Here is a 20,182-nt window from a genome sequence, read left to right as displayed (position 1 = left end):
GTCAAATTTTTTAACAAATTTAATTGAACGCTGACGTCGTGGTGACGCTCAAGGCCGCCTCCCCTGGCCAACCTGTAGCTGGGCCCCACTCCTTGCCCTGGCATATTTTTGTTGCTGGAAACCACATTTTGGGTTTGCCCCCCCCCAAACCCTCCTTGGGCCATTTGCTGGAAATGCTCTAAGTGATTAAATTTAAAAAGAGTTTGATGACCGACCAAAAAGAGAAAAGAAAAAGGGTTTGATGACTCTAGTATTTATTTTATTCCTTTATTTTTTCCCTAAAAAATATATTTTTATTTTTATTTTAAACATGTAGAATTTTAAATAGAAGTACATATGGATGTCGTGGTACGACAGCACCACGCTATAATTTCTCGAAAGGCAGGTGTTTAGTTTGGCATTAGTGTAATTAAGGTAAATCCAAAAAAACTTTAGGCCCAGATATGCTCTGGTACCATGTTAAAATCAGGGTTATTAGTTGATGATTTATTCTCTAAATAGAGAGGATTTATACAACAATACAAACCATCTAGATCTAAGTTAGAAGAAACTACCATGAATCTACTGCCCAAAATCTACATTTACTCCTTAGAATCAACTCTATTAATTACAGCAGATTTCTTTTCTCTTTAGTATTTAGTCAAGATTTTATGCTTCATCTAGCAATGAGCATAAAAAAAAAATCCAAAACTTTTGTATATCAAGTGATGTAAGAACCTCATTGTTTTTTTAAGCGATTAAATTTTAAAAGAGTTTGATGACCGACCAAAAAAGGAAAAACAAGAGTTCGATGACACTAGTATTCATATATGTATATAAAAAGGGTACTAACAAAAAGGCTGATGCAGTAGAGAAAGAGACTGCTTTTGCTTCAATATGGATATCTCTTTATTGGCTCATAACCTTTTTTTCTTTTTCTTTTTAAATAAATATTTTGGGAGGAAAGAAATTCTGAGTTTCAATTCTGAGTGCCAAGCAGGGGGAAGGGGAGGGTCACAACCAGTGTGCTAATCCCTCATTGGCTTTCTTGGCTCATAAGTTAACAATCAACACATTAGGACATTAAGTCTTGTGCAAGAATTTAGTTCCTTATTTTGTTTAAGAGGATTGCTTTCTTGGTTTTCAAGTTTACTTGTTTCAGAAGCTTTCTTCTTATTTCCCAAGTTAAAAGTTGCTTTTATAGAAAGAGGATTATTGTGAATTTGTGATGCAGAAGACCACAATTGGCTCTGTTCTTGTTATTGCTTTCACTTTTGTCGAAAGATCATTTTTACCAAACAAAACCCAAAAAAAAAAAGACCCCTTTTGTGTGAATCTGTTGGCTTTTTCTTTTTTGTAGGGGGTGTTGTCGATAAACCCAAAGCAGGAGGCCAAATAACTCACACAGATTTCAGAACATTTGTCTTGGGTTTCTCAGTCACTTTCAGCTTGTACCATTTGGCATATAAACCCCATTGAAGGGCAGGAGTTCTCAACAGCACCTCAAATTGTGACATTTTTATTTATTGTAAAATCCAAATCACATCTCTGGATCTCTCTCTCTCTCTCTCTCTCTCTCTCTCTCTCTCTCTCTCTGAGTGTCTGTGGCTCATTTTTTAAATTAAATTTTTATTGGATAAACTCTTTCTTTAATACCAAGATTCTCTCTCTTCTCCAACTGATTCTTCACCCTTTGTCAACCCATCTTCTTCTCTCGTGATCAGCCCATCACCATGGTATGCTCTCTCTCTCTCTCTCTCTCATTTTGTGTAGTAAAAACTTTGATTGGCATGCAGTCTTTTTCTTTAATTTGTACTTATAATATGAGCAAAGAACCCCTTGTGTTTAAATTTGTGATCTTTCAATCAAAGTTTACAACTTTGGCAATCATAGTATTATGTTTCAGTCAAGCTGGATGAATTAAATTCCTAGTAATATTTGTCATCTAATTTTTCATTCGAGCACTGTTTTTTATTTTTGGGTTCATAATGCACTAATTAAGTTGCATGTATGTTTTAGAATTAGTGGTGGTTTGATTAATTAGTGGCAACTTAAAACTTGTGGCAGTCTCTAATGCAATTGATGCTTAGATCATTGGTGAGGCTTGTGACGGCACTGATAGCTCGGCCGGCAGCCACCATCACAACCTTGCTCTACCACAGCGATCTTCTCCCCCGAAATTTCGACTCGGAGCGATTACAGCGTTTGGTTCGACGTGAGTACCTTCTTGTTCAAGAAAATTGCCTTTTCAGTTCTCTAATCAACGTTTTGAGATGCTTTTGGTAGCACCTCATTTGGGTTGGCCATGTGATCGGGGTTTTTTGTGTGCACAAAAATAGGGTATTGGGATCGAATGTAGAGACAAGCAACATATAGTGTTGAATTTACTTCTGAAGAACTGCAATGGTAACCCAGGAATTTTCCCTTGCGATATATGCACATTTTGCTTGGTTGAGCCTCATTCGATACCATTTTTATAGTCTTTCGATATGTGATCTTGTTGGTGTAGGCTTTCCACTAACCCTCTATGACATGTAGGTTGTGTTTGCATTTTTGAGTTCAAAGGGCATCAATCAAGGCATCACTAAACAATAACAAAGTTTGCCATGATTCACTTTTAAGAACAAGTCAAAGACTCGAAATTGGATCGAATTTGGGCCATCCCAATAAATTTAATTTCCATGGCCGACTTTAAGAGCTTGTTTAGAGTACGAGATTGGATTGAATATGAGATATCTACATTTAAAGTATGGTGAATTAAGAAATAAAGAAATTTTGTTCAATTTGAATGTAGAAAATGGAATACTCGTGAAAAAAACTTATCCCATATAGTTCCCACAAAATGATAGAATCAACATCAACACCTTATAACTTATCCCTTCTAATCTCCTCAAAATGAAAAATCGTGCTCCTCTTCCTTCAATTCCTCGTCCAACATACTTGAGCCCAATGGGCTGGCATGTTGATGGAATACATGACTAGTGATCCTATGAGATACTGAAAAATAGTTGAAAAGAAATTAAGATACATATGACTAAAGTAAAAAATAGGGTACAAGGATAAGCAGAAAAACAAAAGAACGAAATGGGCTGGCCTTCAGGTCTGATGGGCCCAAAACTAAGCCCAACTATCCCATTATTGGTTCCCAAAACATTGGGTTGCAGACTTGTTTGGTGATTAAAAAAAAAATCAATATTCATTCTACATATTCAAGATTTAATGCATATTCAATAACAAAAATTAATCAATTGATAGACAAAAGATGCATATCATAATTATAATATGTTCTGTTTCTTTTTATATAAGTGATATTGTGGGGCACAAAACCCTTAAATATAGGTTGGCTGCTCGTAATTGCTTGAACTACAACATTCTTGCATATTATATTTCAATTTGAGTAATCGTAGCTTATTTTTCATGAGCCGTCACAAATTTTCTAACATATATAAAGATGCAATTACTACTTCATTTTGTGGCTACATATGGAACCCAACTCAACTCCAAATGGAGCGAAAACATCAAACAAACAAGCCAAGCCTTTTCAAGAATGGAGAATGCCCTCAAGGAACATTGCCCATCATTAGAAAGAAAGAAAAAAAAAAACTTACATGTAATGGGGATATGACTATTTTGCTATTCTCAATAATGCAATGACACGTAAAAAAATTATCACATGTATCATTGTGTTATTGACCAGTACATTACATGAGAGTTTACTTTTGCTTGAGTTATAAGTCATTTACATCTACCTGTTTATTTTAATCCCTAAGTATAACAGAAAATGATATTCATCTGCACAAGTAGGTAATCAACTAAAGAAGAAAGTGAGTGATGAGGACATGGCCGATGTGGATTGAATTGTCCCACTGCTGCATTAAAACTTGTTGTGGTCATCATTCCCTAAATGCCACGTGGCTATATCCATCCATGTAATTAAATTATATTAAATGCTCATTGTCATCCAATATATAATTCAAGAAAACGATAGTGTCTTTTGGTGCTACGCCAATCATACAAGCCAAAATCTGACCTGGCATAAGCAGCCTCAGCTGAAGTCGAAGTTCCAACAGTGCTGGGAACTACGAGTTGATAGTTTGCGTGCAAGAAACCCAACGACTTATTTTCCAAGCTGCTTTTTAAAGGGTGTCAAAAAGTGTGATAGCAAAACCCTAACCAGCTCATTTACGTTTCTATGCCTGCCAGCTGGTATTTTCGATAATCAATCGGTGTTTTCTTTCTATTGGCAACAATCACAACAACCAACTCACTGCCAGCTGCTCTTTGGTTTTATGTTTTGGTTAAGTAAGAGCTTACTAGAGAAAGCTACGTTCTTTCTATATTCCTAAATACAAAATTATTCGACTTTCATTAAAAAAAGTCGTTAATTACGAGAAATGCTATTGTCAGTTGTTCGTTATAAGGAACTAAAACACGTTGATCATTGTAGACCCTATGATGGTGACCAGTCAGAGCAATTTCAACTTATGAATATTGAATGCATGTAACTGACTTCATGTTCGAATGTGCCAATGGTCAATGTTGTGTTTTATTCCACGACTTTGTGTTTTATATAATTAGAACAATAATAGTTTATTAACCTTTGTATAATCATATCATCTTTCGCCCTGCAAATTAGGTTTAAATTGACCAGTGTAAGTTGTGATACTCAAAATTTTTTTTTTTTTCCTAGGTCTTTATGGTCTTGGTCTTATTATTATATACAAACTTCCTCGAGTTGAGGAGGAAGGTGAAAATTATACATCATCAAATAAAAAATATTAATCTATCAAGATTTATGTAGACAAATAAGTCTACGGGTTTAGTCTAGTGAAAAATGACTTTAACTTATAGACTAAAAATCTCAGGATCGAATCCTCATTGCTCATTATATTCTACCTAATTTATATATGAATTTTTCCTCAGAAGTCGCATGTAATTGAGGTAACTGAGCATGTTTTTACCACAATGATTCGGCATCATTTTGACGACTTTTTGTTACCCTAAAGTCCTGGTTTATCCCTTGCCATTATTCTTTGTACATTAATCATGCTCAAAACCAAAGTTGTTACCTTTTTTCCAACTAAAAGTTGAAACAAATACCACTTGCTTTCCTTTTTATTAACTTTTCTTTTTTGGTCGACAAGATTCACTTTTTTTTTCTTTTCTAGAAAGACCAACCATTTCTTTTCAATCCATTGATAGCAGCATGTAATGTTCTCAAAACTCTTAATTCCCATTATACATTCAAACAAAAATTCAACTTAATCAACAACATACATCTTACGTGGATAGAATAAATAAATTAATGAAACAAAGATATTTACGAGCTAGATGCTCGCATTGATTTTAGGTTGGATGTATACATTATATTATCAAAACATATTTACTCATGTGTAAAGCTCAATTAAATAATTTTCGTATTATAGGATTGAATTTTTCACACATAAAAAGACATGTGAGAATGCAAATGCTCATTAAAAAGTTAACAAATCTTGCAATAACCTATTATGTGACAAAGTAACTATATATTTCAATTCAATAAATTAACAAGAGCTAGAACTTAGTGTAGCAGAGACAATAAATAAATTAATGAAATAGATTATAAATTAATAATATTTATATTTAAGTAACAGATAATATGCTGACATGTCATAAGTACATCGTGCCACTGTGCCAGCAGGGATATGTTGCACACAGCTGTGTCCTAGCGAGCTTGACTACTTTTCCACCGGGTCACAAGGCTTCTGGACTCGCTTTCGCTTCCATCACGCAACATTCTGATAGTGACAAATGGATGCTTAAGGAGGACGCAGACTATATGCCCAAAGCTTATACAATTAAATATACAATGGAATTTTACTTTCTTTTATTCTTAGTTTGAAAATAATGAAAGGCAAATGTGGGAGGGAAAGGTTAGCCAAAATTCATCAAGGCTATTTTGGGCTTGGTTTTGGGTAAGTCTTTGATTTTATTTTCTTGTAGTTTAAAATATGTTTTTATTCCATTAGGTTTCCTTTGTTAATTTTATGTTTCCTAGTTGAGTTAGGGTATGGTGCCCTACATAAAGGACCTATTTTAATTAGAATTGTATTTTTCAGCTTTTTTCCGTATTAGTAATCGAAAATTTGAGAGTATGTTCGATACAGAGGATTTCGGTTTATCATTTTGTTGGATTTAACGTCTGTTAATTTTTTTATTCGTACTTTCCGCTGATACGTTTATCACAACCTATTCTCTCATACGATACAAAATTATAAGGTACGTAATGAACAAATACTTGCAAAATATCAACAAACCACATATAGTGCTCAAAGTTGATTTTGTTTTTGTTTTTTGGTGTAACAATGGTTTACATATTTAAGATTGTTCCATTATTGCTCCATTCTATAGTGAGCCAGTCGTGGTTCAAACTTCAAAGTAATTTTTTTTTTCCTTCTTTTCATGCACATAATTAGGTTGAAATCTTAGTATAGTTCTCTTTTAGGTGACTAAAGATTCTCTGAAGAGGCAAACTTGAACTTGTACATAGCATAATGGTCAAACACACCATCCCTATTGTGGTGAATAACTACCTTTATTGTGCAAAAGACACCCACAAGTTACTTTTATTCGAGCAATGACAATATATTAACTTCTGCTATATTCTAACTTATAGGAAAAATACTTTACTTTCCTACTCCGGTTTCACTGTCTTTCCCTTTCTATCTCTCTCCTCATGTCACAAATCACATAAAATAGAAGAAGAAATCCGAGGCAACGAAATTCTAGAAGAAAAGAGCAGTGACACCGGGGCAAGGAAGTTCCTCTCCAACTGGAGGGTAAGTGAGTGAACTTACCCCTTTCACCAAAACCTAGAAAAACCGCCAACTTGAGTATTGAGGTTTAGGTATATCTGTCTGTACATGGTGCCTTGATTAGGTGTTAAACCTTAATATTTGGCTGCTGCAAACCTTTTAATATGTGCCAGATATACTTGAAGAATTCCTTGCAGGCCCGTTAAGCCAGGGACAGCTAATTACGGGCTGCTACCCATTTTTGTCTTCTTATCTCATAAATTTAGGAACATATTTAACCTAATCAAGTTGATTGCCTGTCTCTTTCCCCAAATCTGGTCTTTACCCTAAAACTAATTTTAATTTTTGTGTGATTAAGTTAACAATAATTATTTGTTAACTTAATTAAGAAGGATTAATAGTAAAAAGATTCGAAGAAAATATATTTAATAAAAAAATTTGGGACCAAATCCATCCAGTAATAAAACGCTAAATTCTCGACGCTTTGGTTGCCTGCGATTGGATTTACATTTACTGCCCGCTTCAAAACCCTAACCAATAGGCCCGAACAAAAAGAAAAAAAATTTAAACCTATATTCCAAAAATACCCTTTCTATGTTCGTTATCCTCAACAGGCAAACCAGGTAATTTTCGCTTTTTTAGTAGCGACTTTCGTAAAAAGAGCGCGATAATTATATTTTTAGCGGGAGGCTCTCAGAGACGGAGACGGAGACACAGAGAGAGAGAGGCCACGTGGCAAAAACCCACGTTCTTTATTTTTTCTCAGAGCTTCAATCTGGCGGTATATATAGGTTGTTCATTGACTCTTCGTCTCCTTCTCTGTTGAGGTTCTTCCTAGGAAAGATATATACATACACATATATATAAATATTATATATGTGTGTGTATAGCAGCTCTGTTTCTTGGTTATTGAGCTCTGTTCTTCTTGGTGCTTCCAAATTAGAGGCTTTGTTGCTACCCAATTGCCCAACATTTTGAACCCAAATTGCTGAAAACCCCATTGTTTCTCTGTTTCTTGCTTCAAGTGCTTGTCTTTCTTTCAATCCCAAACGTGCCCATTTGCTTTCCTTCTGGGTTTTCTTGAATTTGATTCTTGGCGTGACTTGATGAGATGAGCCCCAAGTTTTCAATCTCTCAGTTATTCTTTACCTTGTTGTTGCATTCTTAGAAAACCTATTGCATTGCATTAAAGCTTGGTTTCAAACCGGTTTTCATCTTTCTCTATTTACCAGCTTTGTGCATCTCCAGAGTCCTCAGAGATCAAGATGTTGAGGGGATTCAGAAAGCCGAAATTTTTCACCAAATGGTTAGGCACAAACGCAACTCGAATTTTTAAATTTTTTTATATAAAAAAAATTCATTGCTTTTTGTTTCTTGTGTTTCTAAATTTGGGTCTGTTTGATGCAGCAAATCTGATATAAAGATCACGAAGTTGAGGTTTGAGACGATAAAGAAGAAGAGGAGCGCGGTGCAGAAGTATTTGAAGAATGATATTGTTGATCTTCTGAGGAGTGGCCTTGACATCAATGCCTATGGCAGGGTATGTTTCTGGTTAATCTCGTTCTTGGGTTTTGGTTCATCTCGTTCTGTTGATCTTTTTTTTATTTTACTTTCTTTCTGTTGCTTTTTATGGTCTTGTGTGGCCTGAAAAATAGGCTTTTTTTCATGCTCTGCCTCAAGACTTTTTCTGTTGTCCTTTTTGTTTTTCTTTACAAATAGATGATTTTTCTGTTTGCTTGCATTTTGTGCATAATTTCGGTGATGGCGGCATGTTATTGTGGCTTCCATCTGATGCATCATCCATTCAGAGAGACTATGTCACGGCTCTTTGTCTCAAATCTTGATACATTAGCTAAAACAACTGGTTGTGGGGCCCTGTTTTGTTGTCACCACCACCACCACCATGGCTTGCCCTCACACGTTTCATCCATGCATGACATGTACCCTCATGTTGGTCATGCATTTTATGCCCTCTTTTTAATCATAAATCTTTCTATGTGGGGAGGGGTGGCATGATCTGTTTTGCATGATGAATATGCGTGGGGCATGTGAAACAAATAATTTTGGCCAATTGAAATGGTAAAATCACCTATATGTATTTATGTGCCTTGTCTTTTGTACTTGTTTTTATCTTTTATCTTTTGTACTCTTCCTTTGATCTTCTTTCTTGAATGCGTATGATTTACATTTTGCATGAATACTTGTAGCAGTTGTTCACTCACAAAGCGTCCAAATCATTATATCTTAGTCAATGCCTAACTCTTCATTATTTTTGTGAATCAGGCTGAGGGGCTTCTGGTTGAGCAAAATATGTCTGCCTGCTATGAATTAACTGAGAACTTTATTGGATGTATCTCAAATAATCTCTCTCTCATGCAAAACCAGAGGTACTTGTGGCTTCCGAAATAATTTTCTTTGCTTTCACTGGCAGAGTTAACTGTCAATGCCATACATGTCTCTGATCATAAGTTTGATATACTTTTCCACCTTCTCTTATCTGTTTTTTGTTTTGTAGCGAATGTCCTGAGGAATGCAGGGAAGCTGTTCCATCTTTGATGTACGCTGCAGCACGATTTGCTGATTTGCCAGAACTGCGTGACCTCAGAAATATGTTTACTGAAAGATATGGAAATTCCCTTGAACCTTTTGTGAATAAAGAGGTAATAATTCACAACTTGTTACTTGCTCTTTAAGTTCATAGGTAAATTATACTCAGAAAATGCATACTCACTTAATCGTTTGTGTTTAGCTTGTGGAGAGGTTGAAGGCAAAGCCTCCTACAAAGGAGATGAAGATTCAGTTATTGCATGACATAGCACAAGAGTTCTCAATTGAATGGGATTCAAAGGCTTTGGAACAGAAACTGTATACTCCATCTCCACTTGACCAAGTAAGTCTACCTATACATCATTGTTACAAAATTATTTGTACTGGAAAGAATCAAATGGAAATAGCTTGATCTGGCCCATAATATCCGCTTATGTATTCACAGTATACGTCACCTCAAATCGTTATCTCAGGCCCTGCCTTTGGCGATTTAACCTTTGAGAAAAGATGTTGAAGAGTGGACTTTTGTACCTTCCAATTTTTCTTAGATGCCAAACATTTCCGTCTATCCTGTTTTTCTGTTCTCGCATTGTGTATATTCTAATGCTTCTTATGGTCTCTTCTCTTTTTCGCAGGGACAGCGCAGATATGGGTCTCCAGGCGACAGTGATGATGATATGCAGAAATCACATAAAAGTAGGGATAATTCTTTTCCAAAGAGAAAAAACCAGGATGCTGGGGACGTATTGAGCCACAGAACAAAGAATACTGCATCAGTAGGAAGTGAAGATGAAACAATGGCAGATGTATCCCAAGACGCCCCAAAGTATTGTTCGAGTTCAGTAGGAAGTACATCAGGGGATGAAGCGGATAACAAGACGCCCTTCTACTCCAAATTTGCTCCTCCGCCTTACTACAAACCAAAACCTGGAAGAAAGGAAAGCAGCTTTGAGGAACCCACAAAGTTAAACAGCCATGTTGAAACAGATCACCATAATGATGTTTCAGTTGGCGAAGATGATCCAAAACCAAGGTCGGTCAGGAGGAAAAACTTGAAACCACCACCCGGTCGTGAGAACCTTGACAGGAATGATCCAAGGGATGAAGAAGAGAGGGTACTGGATGGGCTTTTGATGCATTACAGTAAGAAACAGTCACCCTATGAATCGAAACAGATGAAGGGCAATCTAAGTCAAGTAGACAATGATGCTGGTGAATCTGCGAACAGAAGCAGAAGATCTCAGCGAGATGCTCCATCAGCCAGAGCATCATCTCTTCCACCAGAGCCAACATCTCCAATTGAGGCACCGAAAAGGCACGACAGAACCAATTCCTTGCAACCAGATGCACATGTGCACCCGAAACTACCGGAGTATGATGAACTGGCAGCTCGAATTGCAGCGCTTAGAGGAATATAGAAGAAGACAGCAGCATTAGAAGTGTATCTTTGTACAAAAAAAAATTACGTGGTGCATGTCTATAGGAAAGATTATTAGTTTGATATCTCTATCAATATTCATTCATTAGTTTACTAATCATATTTCATTGTAAAAATCAAAAAGTTTCATGGCTGAATCCAACATATTTTAGATATAAATCTGGGTCTAAGTCTTTATGTTTGTAGTTATTTTTATTTGTTTTGATTTTGGTGACATGGTCAACTTGGTTATATTGGATCCCAACAATAACATGAATTGACACTCATGTAATATAATTGAATTGGATATATTGATTTAGTAATCAACTTGGTTCCTCCAAAAAAAAAAGGAAAAAAAAAAAAAAGGGCTTAAAAAAATTCCAAATGTGGTAAGTGATGGTATTCAAGTATTTTTACACCAAAAAAGGCATCAACTTTTTTTTTCTATTAAAAAAAAAAAAAAAACAGAAAAGGTATCAACTTGATTTCTCAGTTTGCTTATGAATTTTCCAGATGGGCTAGCTGCCTATTCAGTGTTCTTTGCTTGCAAACGCACAACGCAGCGTTTTGACACAGAATTGGGATTAGCTTCTAAGAGGAACATTGCAATTAGGGTTAGGGTTTGGTTTCTTAGTAAGATTGGTGTCAATGGAGAAATGGTCTTTGGAGACGATGGGGCAAATGAACCGCGGAGAGTCACAGGAGGAAGAGCAGGTGATGAGTGAAGTACACTTGGGCTGCCCACCTGGTTTCTCTGGACCCCACATTTCCCGCTTCACCTTCTCCATCCCGCCTGGTTCTGAATCCAATCTCCCCTAACCTCTGCTCTGTTTCAATTTTGCCCTTTTGTTTTTAAGTTTTATTCAATTAAAAAAGAAGAAGAAATATTTAGGCCTCTAACACAATCACTTACTTATAGAACTTGAGCCCAGAAGATACAATGGGACTTCCCAAGTTGAACCTGCTTCCACAAATCAAATGTTTAGCTTGGACGAGGATGGTGATCTTCTTCTCCCTAGACGCAACAGTAAGTTGCCATTTGCCACTCACACATGCTGCTTTTGTTTTTATTTTGACAACTTTTTTTTGCTTCCATTTATGATCTTAAAGACCTCAACCCAATTTCTCAGTGAGCATGTTGGGATTGTATGTTTGGGTTACTCCTTCAGATAGACTTGATTAGTTGTACATTAGAATGGGCATGTGCATTTGTACTTGCTGGTTGATTGTTTTGAATTTTATCCCTTAACCAAAACCAGCAATTCATACACAACAAAGACCATATTTCGTTTTTTCCGATAATTTTTTTTTTTTATCAAGATAAGAAGATTGTAATTTGTTTTTGAAGATCATTTGGGGGTTTTGTGTTGTTTTTTTCTCCACAAAAATGTGCAGAATTATCTACTCAGAGTTCTAGCGTGAGCATCCAGCATAATATCGCATCATCAATTCCAAGCGTCGGTTTGCAAGTAAATTTTGTGATGTTGGTTTTTAATTTTAGCTTTTAAGTTTGGTTTATTTGCAATGTATCCCTAGCTAATCTCATCTTGCCCCCGCAGGTGTGGAGGGCAGAACTTGTATTATCTGATTTTTTGCTGCATAAGATGTTTACATCATCTGAACTTGATGGAACTGTCGCATTAGAACTTGGTGCTGGTACAGGTACAATAATCATTAGTACTGTCTTTATTTTAACTGATTATATTGTATCTGTCCTGGAATTGGCTCCTTACAGTTAATCAGTGATTCATTAACATTCATTCTAAATTAACTCGATGCTTATTCGTGCATTCTAGAGATGATATATACCTCAAATTTTGGAGGAATTTTAAAATGTGAAAATTCAAATGCAATTTAAAGAATATGAAGAAAAGCGACGTGATTTTTCGAGAACTGTAGTTTGGGGGAGGAAAACACTCTAATGATAGAAATCTGACCATGATTGTTTCTGAGAATATCACCAAACAGTTTTGGGAATCAATGCTACAAGTTCATTATCCATTCAAGATTTTTACGACCATCATTTGAGACGTCACTATATGTTCAGTGACAGGAATTTGAATTCATTATCTTTACCAGGGTTGGTGGGTGTATTACTTGCACGTGTTGCTAAAACAATCTTTATAACAGGTACAGTGACCTTGCACTTACTGAATATTGTTTCATGTCCTTTTGTTCCTTGAAAGTTTTTCTAATTGTATTTTTCAAACAAGGGTTTGAAGAAATGTCTTTTTAACGGGCGCTGGATCATTTCAGTGTATGTTACTAGGTTTTTGGAATCAAAGTTGATCTTTCAATGAGTTATATGATTTTTACTAATGAGTTCCATGAATTGTTATGTTGGATTTACTTATTTGAGTCATACAACTCAAACCTGTGATTAATATAAGGTTGCCCTCTGTGCCAGACCATGGGAATGAGGTCCTTAACAACTGTGCTAAGAATGTCGACCTCAATTCTGAACTGTTCAGTCATCGAGCTACAGTTCATGTACGTGAACTTGATTGGATGAAACCCTGGCCCCCAAGAATGACCCTAGAAGAATCCTCCCTAGGTAAAAGGTGAAAATTACGTATCTACTTTGATTGCTAATAGAAACTAGCAGAATAACAACATATTCATTTTGGATAATTCCTTATCACGTTGCTAGTGCATTCCCTGTGCTGGGTTTATTCTCAATCATGTAGCTTAACTGTTAACACTATTTGTTATATCCTAACATCATTTATTGGCAAACATAAATCAGTTTTTAATGATGTTGCCTAGGTATTCTTGGACCTTTTCAGAAGTCGAAGCAGCCCAGGAAGCTTCTTTGCTTGTAGCTGCAGATGTAATCTACAGTGATGACCTGACAGATGCGTTTTTCAGCACTTTACAGAGATTAATGTCTTCGGGTTCAGAAAAGGTACGTACAAACCAAAATCTTAGAATTTCCGGGGATGGAGAATAGAAGTATCATGGGTGACAGTAAAGGAATCCTTACATCGAAACTTCCGAAAGGATGAATAGCGTAATATGTTCTATGTAAGACATAAAGTATAAAGTGGTTCCGTTTAGAAACTTATAATTGAGATATGAATATGCTGGGTTGCACAAGTCCTATATTAAAATAGAATGAGGATGATGTGATGTGTCATGACTGGTCGGAATTCCGAGAATTTGTCATGTTTGCCCTTTTTCTTTGCCTTTAATATATCAAAAGTTCAGGATTTGAAGCAACCATTACATGGGTACATAAAGTGAGCTTGATCATGATTAGAATAGGTGTCAATGAGGGTAATGACTGCATTCCCATGTTTTCGACAGTCCCTCATCTTTTTTCAGAAACTCCTTTTCATCCATTATATGTTGATGAAGTAAATGGCAGTTAGCTTTTTGTTTCTCAGGTGTTGTACTTAGCATTGGAAAAACGCTACAACTTCAGTCTTGATGATCTCAATGTTGTTGCAAATGGTTACTCGCATTTCCGAAGTTTTTTGCGGTTAGAGGGGGGTAAGCTTGTTCGTGTATCAAGATGCACCCATACATATCATGAACTTGTTACTTCTTTTTTTTCTTCTTTTTTTGCTTTATCTTTACGGCTTATACTTGGTTTTCAATGGAAGATGCAGATTCTGAAGCCCTTGAATCTCGTTCGATGCCTTGCTTTGTGGGAAAATGCGTAGACATTACACAGATTCCTCAGTATGTGAGGGAGTATGATAGAGGAACTGATGTTGAGCTTTGGCAGATTAAGTATAACAAAACAAAATTGTAAACACTGAGACTGGATTCTTGTAAGCCTTCTTCTTGTAAAGTCCATCCATATAGTCACCAAAGGTTGCTAATTGGTTTTTCACCTTTTTCGTGATAGGGGCTTTTAGAAATAAGCTAAAGTTCATATTTGTTTATAAAAACTAGGGTTGGGTGTATATGGACCTGAAAACCGGCGAGTGCATGATCAACATTTTGGAGTGTCAATAACAGTTTCGTAAGAAAAGCCTCATCCACCAAGGACTGATAATAGAGGGAGGGAGGGGGATGAACTTAATTTGAAAACCATATTTCGACCTGGACGTTTTCGAGATGCCCCTAATAACCAATGAATGGCAAGTGCTTTTCCTTGTGTGGATCCTATTTCAATGGGAACTTGATGAGGCCATCCGCCTACACGTCTTGCTTTTACTGCCATATTGGGTTCATATTGATTTGGCCTTGTGCCAAGTCAATGATGTGAAGAAAAAGAAACCAAAACACTTGAAATTGAAACACCAGATGCAAACTAGTGCCCATAACTTGTTAAATATGGATGCTCAAATTCAAATAACTTCCTATTTTTTTCTCTTACAAAACAGAAAAAAATACCTTTCTAAGTAGGGATCTAGTACCTTCACTTCATGTCGTAAATAATATTTCTTCTGTTGAAGAAAAAGTTAAAGTAGGGATGTCGTGAATTCCTAACCCGATTGTAAATGTCGAGTGCCAAACAAGTAAAAAAGTAAATCAAACTAATTCAAACTGATTGATATTTGGTTCGAATTTGTTCAAAATTACACTTCTTTTAATGTAAAACATTTAAACAAATGGTTGATTTAGGTTAGGTTAGGGTTAATTTTATTTTTTTATTGCTGCACTAACTTATGAGTTTGACCTTCTTAAGAGCATCCACAGTGGGAGGGTGTATATGGGGTGTATGTTAAATATACACCCCGAATCACCGAAATCGTCTTTAATAGGGAGTTGTAAATGGATGTAAATATACATCACCACCATAGGAATGTAAAATAAAATGTATATTTACATCTATTTTTACATCCCTTGCAGACAGAATCCACCTGAGAAAAGATGAGAAAAATAAAAAAGTCAACATAAAAGGTTGGAACCCACTGCTACACCCCAATTTACACTTCATTAGAGCAAAAAACATATTTACATCTCCTGAAAGTATAAAAGGGATGTAAAAATGACTTTACACCTTCGAATTTATATCCCCCCATTGTGAATGCTCTAACCCCTCTTAATTTTGTTTAATCAACTGGTAATCTGAAAAACCCCCATCCCCAAAAATCCAAACACCAATCCCAACACCCCTTTCCTTGTCCCCTCCTCTCTTTGGATCCTTTCCCTCACACCACATCACTCCAAAATACCAAAATACCAAAATTAAAAATAAAAAAATAAAAAAATGGGAATAATTTTAACAAGAACTGAACGACGCCGTTTCTATTGTCCTGAGAACCGAATCCTCCACACTGTCCCGAGAACCGAATCCTCCACACTCTCCCATTCCCCTTTTTTCTCATTATTCTTTCCCAATCCAAAGCAGAAAGAACACGACAGACACACAGACACAGACGCAGCATCGAAAGTAAAAGCTCCAAGCTTCTTCTTCAACTTAACCCAAAAAAGCTTCTTCTTCAACCCTTCACTCTCTATCTCTCTCTAAATATCCATCTCTCATCTTCGTTCTGACACGCCCAATTCTTCGTTTTCAGCTGAATAGCAAACATGGGCTGCACCCAGTCGAAGATCGAGAACGAAGAAGCAGTATCCCGATGCAAAGAGCGGAAGCAGTTCATGAAGGAATCGGTGACGTCTCGCAACGCCTTCGCGGCGGCCCACTCCTCCTACGCCATCTACCTCAAGAACACCGGCGCCGCCTTAAGCGATTACGCCCAGGGCGAAATCGTGGCCCCGCACCCGGCCCACCAGCCCGTAGCCTCCGTCGCCGCCCCAGCCACCGTAATCGGTGTCCCCGCCCCGCCGCCTTTCGTCGACAACCTCCCCCCTCCGCCTCCGCCACTCCCCAAATTCACCGCCTCTCCTCTCCAACGAGCCGCCAGCATGCCGGAGATCAAACCCGACCTGCCCAAGCCACGGACCAAGTCCAAGCCCAAGCCCATCATCGAGGGGGACGAGGACGAGGACGAGGACGATGAGGTGATTGAGAGTAGCGAGAGCTTGAGGCGGAGGAGTAGGAGCAGCCGGAGCAAGAAAGGGGTTGTGGAGAACGGTGATCACGATTTGGATGGTCCGCCGGCGGTGCCTTCCCCGTCTCCGCCGGTTTCGGTGGAGAGCAGGACGGTACCGCCGCTGCCGCAGCACCGCGACACGCCTTACGACTACTTTTTCTCAATGGAGGACATGCCGGCCCCGACGCTGGCCGACGCCGAGGAGATTGAGCGGAAGGTGTACGATGAGAGGCCAAGGATAGTGGAGAATGAGGAAGAAGAGGAGGTGTTCGAAGAAAGGCCGGAGAGAGTGGAGAAGTATGAAGAGGAGGAGGTGGAGGTGGAGAGCAGCGCGAAAGTGGAGGAGGTGGTGGTGGCGCCGCAGCTGCCGGTGGTGGATGAGGTGGGCGGTGGGTCCGTCGGGAAGAGCTTGAAGAAGGCCAAGGTCCCGGTGCTAAAAGGGAGTGTGAATTTGTTGCCGATATTTGCAGAGCTTGATGACCATTTTCTCAAGGCTTCAGAGAGTGCCCATGATGTTTCCAAGATGCTGGAGGCCACCAGGCTCCACTATCACTCGAATTTTGCTGATAATCGAGGTAATCAATCATAGTTCTGTGGTTCTGTTGTTGGGTTTTGTTATATTTGAGTGGTTTTCTGATGTTTGGTTTACAATTACTGTGATTACATTTGCAGGGCATATAGATCACTCTGCTAGAGTGATGCGTGTTATTACATGGAATCGTTCTTTTAGAGGAATTCCAAATGTCGATGATGGCAAGGATGAGTTCGACTCAGAAGAGCATGAAACTCATGCTACAGTCTTGGATAAGTTGCTGGCATGGGAGAAAAAGCTATATGACGAAGTCAAGGTACAAAAAAACTTAATCAGTTTCGTTTTGCTATCACTGTGATAGAGAAACCGTGTGAGAAATAGATAGAGAGGTTGCGCATTCAAGTCTCAAAGGTTCTAACTATTTAGGGCTCCACTGATATCAATATTCTGGTTTAATTACTACATTGTTCTACACTATTGCATGAAAATGTCTTTGTTGTTTTTGCTCTTGCTGTAGTGTGGTCCTTTGAACTTTTCTACTCTTCCACAATGATATCAGTATTCATTACTTGTGCACTCAATCTAACTTAGGATTGACTATCGTTGGATAGGCAGGTGAGCTTATGAAATTTGAGTACCAAAAGAAGGTTGCCTCGCTGAACAGGCTCAAGAAACGGGGTAATTCTGAAGCATCGGAGAAAGCAAAAGCAGCCGTAAGTCATCTACATACAAGATACATTGTTGACATGCAGTCTATGGATTCAACAGTATCAGAGATAAACTCTTTACGAGACGGACAGTTGTACCCAAAACTTGTTCAGCTTGTCGAGGGGTGAGTTTTCATTTGATAATATACAACAAGATTCTATTGGTGCATATTGTGGGTTGATTAAGGATTTGCAGGTGGTTTAATGGGTGGGGACAATGAGTCATGGGATGAAATTGCAAATAATTAGTTGGAGAAAATAAGGTGCTTTATAATTGCAAATAATGAGTTCAAACACCTCATCTGCATATTGCAAGGAGGTGTTTCTGGCAGAAGGTTCAGTAGGTTTTGCAGAAAATAGGGTGCCTTATAATTAAATTTTGAATACAAAAATGAAGAAAAGAACATTAGCATCTTTTCATACACACATATACATATATATATATTGATGGAGACCATTTCCTTTCATTGTATGAGTGGATAGTGCTACCCTTCTCTATGAAGACCTAAAAATAAGTACCTTGTTTATTCACATCTTGAACTAGAGAGTTGTACACTAATCAATTAAAATTAATTCATATTTCCTGTGTTGGAGAGCATTCAACATAAGATTTCCTTTCCTCCCATCTTATGAGTTGATGGTGCTACCCTTCTTTATGAAGACCTATAAAATATTATCTTGTTTGTTCATATCTATAAGGAAACCTATAAATGGTGTCCTAATGTATTGTAGATTTTAGATTTTAGATTTTAGTGCTCCAGTTTATTTATCTTTTGGTTAGTCATCTTAAAGGGACACGCCCGGCCGGGCTCTTGATAGTTGGGGCCTTTACCACTGAACTGTTCTTGTAGGATTTTGCATCTATCTTCAAACGTACAATTTGAAACCACTAATAAATGATTAATGGACTGCAGGATGGCTACTATGTGGGATATCATGCGATTGCACCATGAGACCCAATCAAAGAGGGTAACAGCCCTCAGGTCTCTTGACACCTCCCATTGTCCCAAGCAAACAAGTCAGCACCACCATGAGCGCACAATCCAGCTGCTTGGTGTTGTGCAAGGGTGGCATTCTGAGATTGGGAAGCTTGTGACTTATCAAAAGGTGTACATCAAGGCCCTCAACAATTGGTTAAAACTCAATCTCATCCCTATTGAGAGCAGCTTGAAGGAAAAAGTTTCTTCCCCACCAAGAATTCAAAGACCCCCCATTCAGGGACTCCTCCTTGCGTGGCAGGATCATCTAGAGAAACTTCCAGATGATGTCGCAAGAACTGCTATACATAACTTTGGTGCTGTAATAAGTACTATAGTGACTCTCCAAGAGGATGAAATTAAAATGAAGGACAAATGTGAAGAAACCCGGAAAGAGCTTGCCCGCAAGAAAAGACATTTTGAAGACTGGTGCAATAAAAATATGCACAAGACCATTCCGGACGAAATAGATCCAGACAGGCCAGAAGGCCACACTCGAAATGATGTGGTTGCAGAAAAGCAGTTTGCTGTGGAAATAGTGAAGAAGAGGTTAGAAGAGGAGGAGGAAGCTTATGAACGGCTATGCCTTCAGGTGAGAGAGAAGTCGATAGCAAGTATTAAATCTCGCCTTACCGGAACTGTTTAGGGCATTGTCGGATTTTGCTTCTTCGTGTTCAGAAATGTACAGAAGCTTGAGGCCTAGATCACCTCATAGTCCAAGTCAGAGCTCAGCAAGAGAATAAGTTTGTATGTATAATTTGCCCATTTGTGTTGTTTTCATTTTAATAATTTTTGTCCTGATTCTAGTGTCAATTTGTATCTATCAGTAACTTATAGGATTTTGCAATTTTCATATGGGACAAGCCCTGAAAATCATATACGTGAAGTTGATTTCAATATATTGAGGAAGGACCATTTTTTTGTATTCCTTTTAACAATTTAGAAACGTTTTCTTTATTCAAAATTTTAAGCTTTTAATCAATGCAGTCATGGCTGCTTCTATCTCTATGGCTGCACTCACTCACATGTACATGTCGTTTTGTTAATTTTGTAGAAGGTTGAAATTGTAATTATTTATTTATTATTTTTTAATTTCTGAAAAATAAAATAAAGCCACTCCTTTAGATTTGTTTTGCCACCACATTTATGTACTTTACAAAAAGAAATAGGAGTATTGGAGAATCATGGAAGCAGGACTATATACCTTTCTTCCCTCCAAAGAAAGAATACAGTGGTCTAAAATAGTCCAGTACATACTTCAAAACTGCAAAGAGGTCA

At 37.6% G+C, this 20,182-nt stretch overlaps 3 protein-coding genes and 1 long non-coding RNA gene across 7 annotated transcripts; all 4 read left to right on the top strand.

Annotated features, from left to right (window-relative positions):
* The first annotated feature begins 1,216 nt into the window (after positions 1-1,216).
* Positions 1,217-2,434, top strand: LOC148917895 (uncharacterized). Its single transcript, XR_016126278.1, has 2 exons — positions 1,217-1,715; positions 2,047-2,434. It is a non-coding gene; the product is annotated as an uncharacterized LOC148917895 (long non-coding RNA).
* Positions 2,435-5,883: 3,449 nt separating this feature from the next.
* Positions 5,884-10,935, top strand: LOC103327924 (Regulator of Vps4 activity in the MVB pathway protein). 2 transcript variants are annotated; one of them, XM_008230300.3, is made up of 7 exons: positions 5,884-5,933; positions 8,006-8,079; positions 8,181-8,313; positions 9,057-9,160; positions 9,289-9,433; positions 9,523-9,663; positions 9,956-10,935. In XM_008230300.3, exons 2-7 carry the CDS (start codon positions 8,039-8,041, stop codon positions 10,736-10,738), a joined length of 1,347 nt encoding a protein of 448 aa, XP_008228522.2. In that variant the 5' UTR covers positions 5,884-5,933; positions 8,006-8,038; the 3' UTR covers positions 10,739-10,935. The 2 variants fall into 2 exon arrangements, with proteins under 2 accessions (XP_008228522.2, XP_088905988.1); XM_089049862.1 differs by lacking the exons at positions 5,884-5,933; positions 8,006-8,079; positions 8,181-8,313 and adding an exon at positions 8,541-8,852.
* A 257-nt stretch (positions 10,936-11,192) lies between these two features.
* LOC103327922 (Putative methyltransferase family protein) lies at positions 11,193-14,662 on the top strand. 3 transcript variants are annotated; one of them, XM_008230298.3, is made up of 9 exons: positions 11,194-11,533; positions 11,657-11,764; positions 12,133-12,206; positions 12,297-12,399; positions 12,817-12,867; positions 13,145-13,298; positions 13,504-13,642; positions 14,124-14,229; positions 14,343-14,662. In XM_008230298.3, the coding sequence occupies exons 1-9, from the start codon at positions 11,386-11,388 to the stop codon at positions 14,492-14,494; spliced, it is 1,035 nt and encodes a 344-aa protein (XP_008228520.2). In that variant the 5' UTR covers positions 11,194-11,385; the 3' UTR covers positions 14,495-14,662. The 3 variants fall into 3 exon arrangements, with proteins under 3 accessions (XP_016649157.2, XP_008228520.2, XP_008228521.2); XM_008230299.3 differs by having other exon boundaries at positions 11,195-11,533; positions 14,349-14,662; XM_016793671.2 differs by lacking the exon at positions 12,817-12,867 and having other exon boundaries at positions 11,193-11,533.
* A 1,333-nt stretch (positions 14,663-15,995) lies between these two features.
* On the top strand, positions 15,996-19,829 carry LOC103327921 (protein ALTERED PHOSPHATE STARVATION RESPONSE 1). Its single transcript, XM_008230297.2, is given in 5 exon segments — positions 15,996-17,263; positions 17,361-17,536; positions 17,832-18,052; positions 18,842-19,529; positions 19,531-19,829. Coding segments are annotated over 5 exon segments (2,241 nt in total). The 5' UTR covers positions 15,996-16,224; the 3' UTR covers positions 19,648-19,829.
* Positions 19,830-20,182: the final 353 nt, after the last annotated feature.

This window comes from Prunus mume, linkage group LG4 (genome assembly GCF_029339155.1).
Source record: "Prunus mume cultivar Tortuosa linkage group LG4, ASM2933915v1, whole genome shotgun sequence".
In the NCBI taxonomy this organism is placed as follows: Eukaryota; Viridiplantae; Streptophyta; class Magnoliopsida; order Rosales; family Rosaceae; genus Prunus; species Prunus mume.
This window is presented reverse-complemented; position numbering and strand designations above follow the sequence as displayed.